The 11,278-nt window shown below is 43.7% G+C and overlaps 1 protein-coding gene across 1 annotated transcript in view; it reads left to right on the top strand.

Annotated features, from left to right (window-relative positions):
• Positions 1-1,004: 1,004 nt before the first annotated feature.
• tecta (tectorin alpha) overlaps positions 1,005-11,278 on the top strand; it is a 113,225-nt gene continuing 102,951 nt past the window's right edge. The window contains exons 1-4 of the mRNA XM_068054277.1: positions 1,005-1,057; positions 1,137-1,276; positions 1,535-1,822; positions 9,511-9,648. Coding sequence (XP_067910378.1) covers positions 1,178-1,276; positions 1,535-1,822; positions 9,511-9,648 — 525 coding nt within the window. The 5' untranslated portion in view covers positions 1,005-1,057; positions 1,137-1,177. The remainder of the gene's footprint in view (positions 1,058-1,136; positions 1,277-1,534; positions 1,823-9,510; positions 9,649-11,278) is intronic.

Genomic DNA, 11,278 nt, shown 5'->3' with positions numbered 1-11,278 from the left:
GGGGAACAAAGAAATGGCAGAACAATTAAACACATACTTTGGTTCTGTCTTCATAAAGGAGGACACAAATAACCTCCCAGAAATGTTAGGGAACAAGAGTCTAACGAGAGGGAGGAACTAAAGAAAATCAGTATTAGTAAAAAAAAAGTGCTAGGGAAATTAATGGGGTTAAAGGCTGACAAATCCCCAGGGCCTGATAATCTACATCCCAGAGTACTAAAGGAAGTGGCCCTGGAAATAGTGGATGCATTGGTGGTCATCTTCCAAAATTCTATAGACTCTGGAGCAGTTCCTACAGATTGGAGGGTGGCAAATGTAACCCCACTATTTAAAAAAGGGAGAGAAAAACAGGGAATTACAGACCAGATAGCCTTATATCAGTAGTGGGGAAAATGCTGGAGTCTATTATAAAGGATGCGATAGCAGAACACCTAGAAAGCATAAATGGGATTGGACAAAATCAGCATGGGTTTACGAAAGGGCCATCCTGATTCTGTGAGAGGGTTAGAAGTCAGACTGAACAGATTTGAACAGTGAATTACAGGAGAGGTGGACACAGAGCTGGGATGCTCCATGTTTAAGGATAGTGAAAGAAAGGGAAGTTGAAGATTGAGTAGTAATTGACAGACAGAAGGCTCAAGTGTGGAGTTTTCTGAAGGCAGAGGTAATGGTAGTTTTAAAGAGAGAAGGGATGGTACCTGCGGAGAGAGACAATCAGTCACAGTCCCAGCTAGAATGGAAACCAGACGGAAGCTAGATAAACAGATGTTGAGTACAAAGAGATTCTTGAGAGCAGCAAGTGAGCCTTACCGACTGGATGAGATGGAGAGTTTGAAGATAAACTGGATACTGGGCTAAGATAGAAGGTATTGGAAGGGAAGGACACAACAGAGCTTGCTGCAAAAAGTACTGCAGTGGAAGGGAAATATTATTTTGATAATAAAGGAAGCTATATATCCATATACCCAAATATCCCGCCTTTTCTGTTGCAGGAACATGATTCCCAGTTCTCTGGCTGTGCGAATTTACAGCATTCTGACAGTAACCTGCAATGGAGGTCAGTGATTTTGAGAAAGTTCCAGAGTGTTTTGTGTGTTAATGTTCTCCTTTTCCATCAAGCTCTATCTCTTTTCCAGTGTTGTGTTTAGAGTTATTGTATCGGTTTGGAACCAGGAACATGGATAGCGAAACTCCGAAGGTAGATGATGGCGGATCACCGGAAATCCCTCTATCAATAACTTTCCCGTTTTTTGCAATGGGACAGAGATCTCTGCATGTGAGTAATCGGTTTGTATTAGGAAATGTCGCGATACCACAGGATATAAAGTGATGCACATTATTTCTTAAAATTTATGGGGTTTTTTGCAAACTATATCTTGGAATCATGTCACTTAAGTTTGAAAATGAGTTCAGTCGACCAGAACAAGATGTAACTCCACGTAAACCAGTGATATTTGGCTGCTTGTATCACCAAGAGATATTGTCTACAGTCTGAAGAGCACACATTTAATGAATTTTGTATCCTATCTGTCAGGTGAATAACAATGGTGTGATATCCTTCACTGTACAAGTCAGCCAGTTTACCCCTGAAGCTTTCCCTCTTTCTGATGGTCGATCGTTCATTGCTCCTTTTTGGGCTGATGTTCATAATGGAATCAAGGGGAATGTGTACTACAGGGAGAGCACTGAGCCTAGCATCCTGCAAAGAGCCACCAAGGATATCAGGCAGAGCTTCAAGGATCAGACTTCCTTCTCAGCTACCTGGGTGTTCATCGCCACCTGGTACAAAGTAACCTTCTATGGAGGCAGCTCCACAACACCGGTAATTGCAACTCGCTGTGAAACAATGGGTGGAGAGGTTAACATTTTTTTATACAGGGGGGTAACCTTTTGGGTCTGCAGTAATTATTTGGGTGGCGAGCTGAATCCTTTGGATGGAAAAGCTGTGCTCCAATCACTAGCGGGACATGTGTTCCTGTTATCTCGGATAGTGTCATGGAATGGATTACTTAAGAACATAAGAAATAGGAACAGAAATAGACCAATAAGACCTTTTGAGTCTGCTCCGCCATTCAATACAATCATGGCCAAACTTCTGCCTCAAATTAACTTTCCCTCCACTTCCCATATTCCCTGGGAGACCAAAAATCTATCTCAGCCTTAAATATATTCAATGATGGATCATCCACAATCCTCTGGGGCAGACAATTCCAAAGATTCACAATCCTTTGAGTGAAGAAATTTCTCCTCACCACAGTCCTAAATGACTGAACCCTTATCCTAAGGCTGTACCCCTGTGTTCTAGATCCTCCAGCCACAGGAAACAACTTCTCAGTATCTACCCTATCCAGCCCCTTCAGAATCTTGTATGTTTCAATGAGATCATGTCTCATTCTTCTAAACTCCAGAGAGTATAGACCAAAGATTGACAGACTAATGGAACAATGGGTATTCTTTGAGGAGATGTTTCAGGTACAGGCGAGGTACATTCCAACACCAGCAAAAGGTAAGGAAACCAAAGCCATGGTTCCTTGGATGATGAGGGAGATAGAGAATATGATGAAACAAAAAAAGGGTATATGATGCATGTACATTAAGTTAAGAGGGGAAGTGAAGAGGAAAATAAGATTGACAAGGAGAGAATGAGAATAGAATGGCAGTCAACATAAAAGAGAACGTAAAAATCTTCTTCTGGCATGTAAATAGTGTGTCTGTCTGTGATGGCATTTCTTCGCAGACAAAGGTTTTGGGAAGGTTGTAGTCATGAGTTGCAGGCCCGCTGGTGGTTAGTCAGGCCTATCTGTGATCGGCAGTTTCCCCCACAGCGGGTGCAAGTGAAGGTGGAGTCGCTGCGGGGGGCAATTGGATCTATCCTTCTCCTTTTCTCTTTCATGCTGGTTCTTCACTCAGTCTCAAAGATGTCTGTAGCACTCCCAATATGGCATCTCCAGGCATCACAATCTATGGCCTATGCTTCCCACTGGCGATGGTCGATGGAATAGAAATCGTAAGTGGGTAGTAAAGTGCAGAGTGAGTCCTATTAGGAACAAAGAGGATGATATAAGCTTAGAGGTGCAGGGTAAGGCTAGAATACTAAATGAATACTTTGTATCGGTGTTTACTAAGGAAGAGGATGCTGACAAAATATTGGTCAAAGTGGACATGATAACAGGATGGGTGAAAATTGAGAGACAGGAGGTGCTGGAAAAGCTGGCTATCCTTAGAGTAGGTAAACTGCCTGGTCCAGATAGCTTGTATCCCAGGTTGCTTAGGAAGTGGGGGTGGAGAAGGCAAAAGGACTTGCCATAATCTTCCAAATAAGCCCTAGATACTGGGGAGGTGTCAGAGGATTGTGCCATCCTTATTCAAGAAAGTGTGTAAGGGCACTCCTACTAACTACAGGTCAGTCAATTTAACATCAGTGGTGGGTAAGGTTTTAGAAACAATAATCAGGGGAAAAAATCAACAGGTACTTGGAGGGGTTTGAGTTAATTAAGGAGAGCCAGTACAGATTTGTAAAAGGCAGATCGTGTTTGAATTTTTTTGATGAAGTAACAGAGAGGGTTGATGAAGGGATGCAATAGGTGTTGCCTATATGGATTTTAAGAACGCCTTTGACAAAGTACCACATAAAAGGCTAGTTAACAAAATTGAGGCTCATGGAATAGGAAGGGTTCGCATCAGCTTGGATTAAAAAAAAACTGGCTAAAGGACAAAAAACAGCAAGTCATGATAAATGATTGTTTTTCAGACTAGAGGATGGTAGACGGTGGTGTTTCACCAAGGATCAGTGCTAGGACCACTGCCTTTTTGATATATATAAATGATAGTCATTTAGTAGGACAGAATTTGAGTATTGCTGAAAATAGATATATGTTGTTGAAGCTTTTTGTCTTGCACTCATCAGGACAATCCGCAAGAATAACCAATGTAAGGGAAAACAACAAATTATACTGCATGAGAAGAGAGTGCTGATTGGTTGGCAAGTGAACTCTGATTGGTAGAGGCGTTGTCATAGAGAATGCACCAGTTTACAGTGACTGACAGTTAACTGCCAAGCTTTGTTTGAAATTTAAACTAGGCAGCTTGACTCTGATTGGTCAAGGCATTGGCCTGACAAATGAACCAGCGAATGACTATCACTTACTTATTTTGTTCAGCTGAAACAGGCACAATGTTTGTACATATTCTTTCTGTCTGCAAAGAACAGGGCCCTGTGTATTAATATATGTAGCTTCCAGCACGCGCAAATGCACCACACTGCGAGCCCCACTGACAATCTTAAATTGGTTGTCAGCATAATTCTTAGCACACTGTGGATTATTTAGTAAACGTTGTTTAATCGTGCAATCACATCTAATGTTGGACACTGTGTTTTGAGTTTTGCAAACACTGGTTGCGTACAGTCTATACCTTTCCCTTTGCGAGACAAATGACTTGGATCTTGGAATGCAGAGTAGAATTTCAAAGTTTGCCAATAGAACCATAGAACTGTAGAAAAATTACGGCACAGAAGGAGGCCATTCAGCCGTTATGTCTGTGCCGGCCGAAAAAACTAGACGCCCAATCTAATCCCACCTTCCAGCACCTGGTCCATATCCTTGCAGGTTACAGCACTTCAGGTGCATGTCCAGGTACCTTTTTAAAGAATTGAGGGTTTCTGCCTCCACCACCATTCCTGGCAGTGAATTCCAGACACACACCATCCTCTGGGTGAAAAAGTTTTGCCTCATATCCCCTCTAACCCTTCTACCAATCACCTTAAATCTGGCCCCCTGGTAATTGACCTCTCCGCTAGGGGAAACAGGTCATTCCTGTCTACTCTATCTAGGCCCCTCATAATTTTGCACGCCTCAATTTAGTCACCCCTCAGCCTCCTCTGTTCTAAGGAAAACAACCCTCAACTATCCAATCTTTCCTCATAGTTGCAACTTTCAAGCCCTGGTAACATTCTTGTAAATCTCCTCTACTCTCTCCGGAGCAATTATGTCCTTCCTGTAATGTGGTGACTAGAACTGTACGCAATACTCCAGCCTAACCAGCGTTTTATACAGTTCCAGCATTACATCCCTGCTTTTGTATTCTATACCTCAGCCAATAAAGGAAAGTATTCCATATGCCTTCTTCACCACTCTATCTACCTGTCCTACCACCTTCAGGGACCTGTGGACATACACTCCAAGGTCTCTCCCTTCAACTACCCCTCTCAATATCCTCCCATTTATTGTGTATTCCCTTACTTTATTTGCCCTCACCAAATGCATTACCTCACAATTCTCCGGATTGAATTCCATTTGCCACTTTTCCACTCACTCAACCAAACCATTGATATCTTTCTGGAGTCTACGGCTACCCTCTTCACTATCAACTACACGGCCAATTGTTGTTTCATCAGCAAATTTCCCAATCATGCCTCCCACATTTAAGTCCAAATCATTAATATATTCCACAAACAGCAAGAGACCCAACACTGAGCCCTGTGGAACACCACTGGAAACAGCTTTCCATTCGCAAAAACATCCATCGACTACTACCCTTTGTTTCTTGTCCCTGAGCCAATTCGGGATCCAACCTGCCACCTTCCCCTGTATCCCATGGGCTTTCATTTTACTGACCAGTCTGCCATGCTGGACCTTGACAAATGCCTTACTAAAATCCATGTAGACCACATCCACTGCACTACTCTCATCAATCTTTCTTGTTAGTTCCTCAAAGAATTCCAGTAAGTTAGTAATACATGACCTTCCCGTAACAAATCCATGCTGACTATCCCTGATTAATCCATGCCTTTCTAAGTGGCAGTTTATCCTGTCCTTCAGAATAGATTGTAACAATTTACCCACCACCGAGATCAGACTGACCGGCCTATAATTATTTGGTCTGTCCCTTGCACCCTTTGTAAACAATGGTACAACGTTCGCAGACCTCCAATCATCTGGTACCTCACCTATGAGGATACTAAACTTGAAGGAGTGGCAAAGATTGAGGATGATACAAATTGACTGCAACAAGACATAGTCTAACAGAATGGGCAATCACGTGGCAGATGGAATTTAATACAGAGAAGTGTGAGGTGATGTATTTTGTGGAAGGGCTAGGGAGAGGCAATATAGATGGCAACATTTGAACCAAACTTATTTTAATTTAAAGAATGGGCAGGAACAGAGGGACCTAGGGGTGCATGTGCATGGGTCTTTGAAGGTGGAAGGGCATATTGAGAGAATAGTTAGCAAAGCACATGGGCTTCATAAATAGAAGTATTGAGTAAAAAAGCAGGGCAGTTATGCAGAACCTTTATAAAGCTCTAGTTAGGTCCCAACAAGAGTATTTTGTCCAGTTCTGGTCACCACACTTTAGGAAGGATGTGAGGGTCCTTGAGAGGGTGCAGAGGAGATTTACCAGAATGGTTCCAGGGATGAGGGATTTTAACTACACGGTTAGGCTGAAGAAGCTAGGTGTGTTCTCCTTGGAAGAAAGGAGATTGAGGGGGAATTTGATAGAGGTGTACAAGATTATGATAGGTTTAGGTAAGGTAGACGAGGAAGAACTGTTCCCATTGGTTGATGGAACAAGGGGTAGGGGCACAGATTTAAAGTTTTGAGCAAGAGATGCAGGGGAATGTGAGGAAGATTGTTTTTACTCAGTGAATGGTAATGACCTGGAACTCGCTGAATACAGGGGGTGGTGGAAGCAGGGAAGATCAATGATTTCAACTGGATGGGCACTTGAAGGAAATAAACTTGCAGGGCTATGGGGGAATGGAACTGATTGGATTGCACTAGGAAGAGCCAACATAGACTCAATGGGCTGAATGGCCTCCTTCTGTGTCATAAATGATCTGACTCTATCTCCTGACTCCCCAAAGCCTGTCCACCATCTACAAGACACAAGTGAGGACTGTGATGGAAAAATCTCCACTTGCCTGGGTGAGTGCAGCTCCAATAACACTCAAGAAGCTCAACACCATCCAGGAAACCACTTGATTGCTGCCCATCCACCACTAACGCACAGTGGCAGCAGTGTGTACCATCGACAAGATACACTGCAGTAACTCGCCAGGGCTCCTTCGACAGCACCTTCCAAACCGGCGACCTCCACCACCTACAAGGACAAGGGCAGCAGATGCATGGGAACACCACCACCTGCAAGTGCCCCTCCAAGTCACATGTCATCCTGACTTGGAACTATATCGCCTAACCTTTGCTGTTGCTGGGTCAAAATCGTGACACCACCGCTTTAGGTAGAGAGAAAGCAGGAAATTATAGATCAGTCAGCCTGACGTCAGTAGTGGGGAAAATTCTCGAGTCCATTATCAATGATTTTATAGCAGAGCACTTGGAAAACAGTGGTAGAATCGGACAGAGTCAGCATGGATTTACAAAAGGGAAATCATGCTTGACAAATCTACTAGAATTCTTTGAGGATGTAACTACTAGAGTTGATGAGGGGGAGCCAGTGGATGTGGATGTGGTTTATTTGGACTTTCAGAAGGTTTTCGACAAAGTCCCTTTTTCTGAATGGCAGGCAGTGACTAGTGGGGTACTGCAGGGATCGGAGCTAGGACCCCAGCTATTCACAATATACATTAATGATTTAGATGAGGAAACTAAGTGTAATACCTCCAAATTTGCAGATGACACAAAACTGGGCTTCAGGGTGATTTGGACAAGTTGAGTGAGTGGGTAGATGCAGAATAATGTGGATAAATGTGAGGTTATCCAGTTTGGTAGCAAAAACAGGAAGGCAGATTATCATCTGAACGGCTATAAACTGAGAGAGGGGAATATGCAGCGAGACCTGGGTGTTCTCGTACACCAGTTGCTGAAGGTAAGCATGCAGGTGCAACAGGCGGTAAAAAAGGCAAATGGTATGTTGGCCTTCATAGTGAGAGGATTCGAGTACTGGAGCAGGGATGTCTTGCTGCAATTAAACGGGGCCTTGGTGAGGCCACACCTGGGATATTTTATGCAATTTTGGTCTCCTTATCTGAGGAAGAATGTTCTTGCTATAGAGGGAGTGCAGCAAAGGTTTACCAGACTGATTCCTGGGATGGTGGGACTGACGTATGAGGAGAGATTGAGTCGGTTGGGATTATATTCGCTGGAGTTCAGAAGAGTGAGGGGGGATCTCATAGAAACCTATAAAATTCTACCGCAGAAAGCAGTTGAGGCCAAAACATTGTATGTTTTCAAGAAGGAGTTAGATATAGCTCTTGGGTCTAAAGAGATCAAAGGGTATGGGGCGAAAGTGGGAGCAGGCTACTGAGTTGGATGATCAGCCATGATCATAATGAATGGCGGAGCAGGCTCAAAGGGCCGAATGGCCTACTCCTGCTTCTATTTTCTATGTTTCTATGTTTCATCGCTGAATCCCCCACTATCAACATCCTGGGAGTCACCATTGACCAGAAACTGAACTGGACCAGCCACATAAATGCTGTGGCTACAAGAGCAGGTCAGAGGCTCGGAATTCTGCAGCGGGTAACTCACCTCCTGTCTCCCCAACACCTGTCCGCCATCGACACGGCACAAGTCCGGAGTGTGATGGAATACTCTCCACTTGCCTGGATGAGTGCAGCTCCAATAACACTCAAGAAGATCGACACCATTCAGGACAAAGCAGCCCACTTGATTGGCACCCTATCCACCACCTTCAACATTCACTCCCTCCATCACGGATGCACAGTGGCAGCAGTGTGTACCATAAACAAGATGCACTGCAGCAACTCACCAAGGCTCCTTCGACAGCACCTTCCAAACCTGCAAGCTCTACCATGCATGGGAACACCACCACCTGCAAGTTCCCCTCCAAGTCACATACCATCCTGACTTAGAACTATATCGCCGTTCCTTCACTGTTGCTGGGTCAGAATCCTGGAACTCCCTTCCTAACAGCTCAGTGGGTGTACCTACCCCACATGGACTGCAGTGGTTCAAGAAGGCAGCTCACCACCACCTTCTCAAGGGCAATTAGGGATGGGAAATAAATGCTGGCCTGGCCAGTGATGCCCACATCCCCCGAATGAATAAAAAAAATTACAAAAACATTTGTCTCTATTTGTGCCACTAGTTCATCTATCTGGTTACAAATACTTAGTGCATTCAGCCAAAGAGCCTCTAATTTTGTTTTTTTAAACCTATAAATCATCTTTCCGACCAAACTACAGTTCAAACAGCAAATTTCCTTACTGCTCTGGGATGAGCTGGGCTCCCCCTGTCGAGACAATTTATTTACTAATCCTGATTATTACAGTGATGCGTATCCCATGCAGTTCATGACATTAAACCACATTCCAACAGTAATCACCTATTTTCAACTGATGGATAATGTTCACTGCAGATTAAAATAGCCATTTAGCCAATTACTGGGAGGGACAATCTATGTAAATTTAAGCGACACTGTTAATCCCTACTGAGTTGTATGAGCTACTCCAATGTGGTTATAAACAGCCTTTTGCTTAGACTGGATTTGTGATGCTTTTCTCTAACCCCTGTGATCTGTGATCGATAGGTGAACACCTTCCAGTGTGTGCTGATTACGGATGAAAAAACCTCCTTTGCCATGTTTAACTATGCTGATATTTACTGGACAACAGGGACTGCAAGTGGAGGAGACCCGCTAACGGGAGTTGGGGGCTCAGCAGCGCAGGTCAAATTTTCTCCCCTGCTCCCCATGTACTAAATTAGTTTTGCAAAGTGAATGAAATAATATGGTGGGATTGGATACTGAGAAAATGGGTCAAAGGTCTAACGGATTTAACTAAAACTAAAATAGGTTAAGTATAATATATCCCTGGCAACACAAATGTAACTGAAAGGGTTGAGGAGGGTATTGCAGCTGACGTTGTGTATGTGGACTAACAAAAGACATTTGGCAAAGTACCACATAGTTGACTAGTAGTTAAAATTGAAGCCCATGTACTAAAAGACAATGGCAGTGTGCAAATGAAATTGGCTCAGAAACAGAAAACAGAGGATAGTGGTGAATGGCTGTTCTTCATATTGGAGGAAAGTATACAGTGGTGTTCAGGAGGGGTCATTGTTGGAACTCCTACTCCTTTTGGTGTATATTAATGACCTGGGCTTGGGTTTACAGGGCAAAATTTCAAAGTTTGCAGATGACATGAAACTCAAATGTAATAAATAGCGAGGAGGATAATAACAGATAATAAAAACAAAAAAATGCTGAAAATACTCAGCAGGTCTGGCAGCATCTGTGAAGGGAAACATAGAAAATAGGAGAAGGAGTAGGCCATTCGGCTCTTCGAGCCTGCTCCGCCATTCATTATGATCATGGCTGATCATTCAACTCAGTAACCTGTTCCTGCTTTCGCCCCATACCCTTTGATCCCTTTAGACCCAAGGGCTACATCTAACTCCTTTTTGAAAACATTCAATGTTTTGGCCTCAACTGCTTTCTGTGTTAGCGAATTCCACAGGTTCACCACTCTCTGGGTGAAGAAATTTCTCCTCATCTCAGTCCTGAAAGGTTTACCCCGAATCCTGAGACTATGACCCCTGGTTCTGGACTCCCCCAACATCGGGAACATCCTTCATGCTTGTCCCCTGTCAAGTCCTGTTTTATAGGTTTCCTTGAGGTCCCCCCTCACTCTTCTGAACGCCAGTGAATATAATCCCAACCGACTCAATCTCTCCTCATACGTCACTCCCGCCATCCCAGGAATAAGTCTGTGTTTCTATGTAAACCTTCGTTGCACTCCCTCTATAGCAAGAACATCCTTCCTCAGATGAGGAGACCAAAACTGCACATAATATTCCAAGTGTGGCCTCACCAAGGCCCCGTATAATTGCAGCAAGACATCCCTGCTTCTGTACTCAAATCCTCTCGCTATGAAGGCCAACATACCATTTGCTTTTTTTACCACCTGTTGCACCTGCATGCTTACCTTCAGTGACTGGTGCACGAGAACACCCAGGTCTCGCTGCATATTCCCCTCTCTCAGCTTATAACCATTCAGATAATAATCTGCCTTCCTGTTTTTGCTACCAAAGTGGATAACCTCACATTTATGCAGAGTATACTGCATCTGCCATGCATTTGCCCACTTACTCAACTTGTCCAAATCACCCTGAAGCCTCTCTGCATCCTCCTCACAACTCACCCTCCCACCCAGTTTTGTGTCATCTGCAAATTTGGAGATATTACATTTAGTTCCCTCATCTAAATCATTAATGTATATTGTGAATAGCTGGGGTCCTAGCACCGATCCCTGCGGTACCCCACTGGTCACTGCCTGCCATTCAGAAAAAGACCCATA

This window comes from Heterodontus francisci, chromosome 22 (genome assembly GCF_036365525.1).
Source record: "Heterodontus francisci isolate sHetFra1 chromosome 22, sHetFra1.hap1, whole genome shotgun sequence".
Classification (NCBI taxonomy): domain Eukaryota; kingdom Metazoa; phylum Chordata; class Chondrichthyes; order Heterodontiformes; family Heterodontidae; genus Heterodontus; species Heterodontus francisci.
The sequence above is the reverse complement of the archived record's forward strand: the minus strand, read 5'-3'. Positions and strand labels throughout refer to the sequence as shown.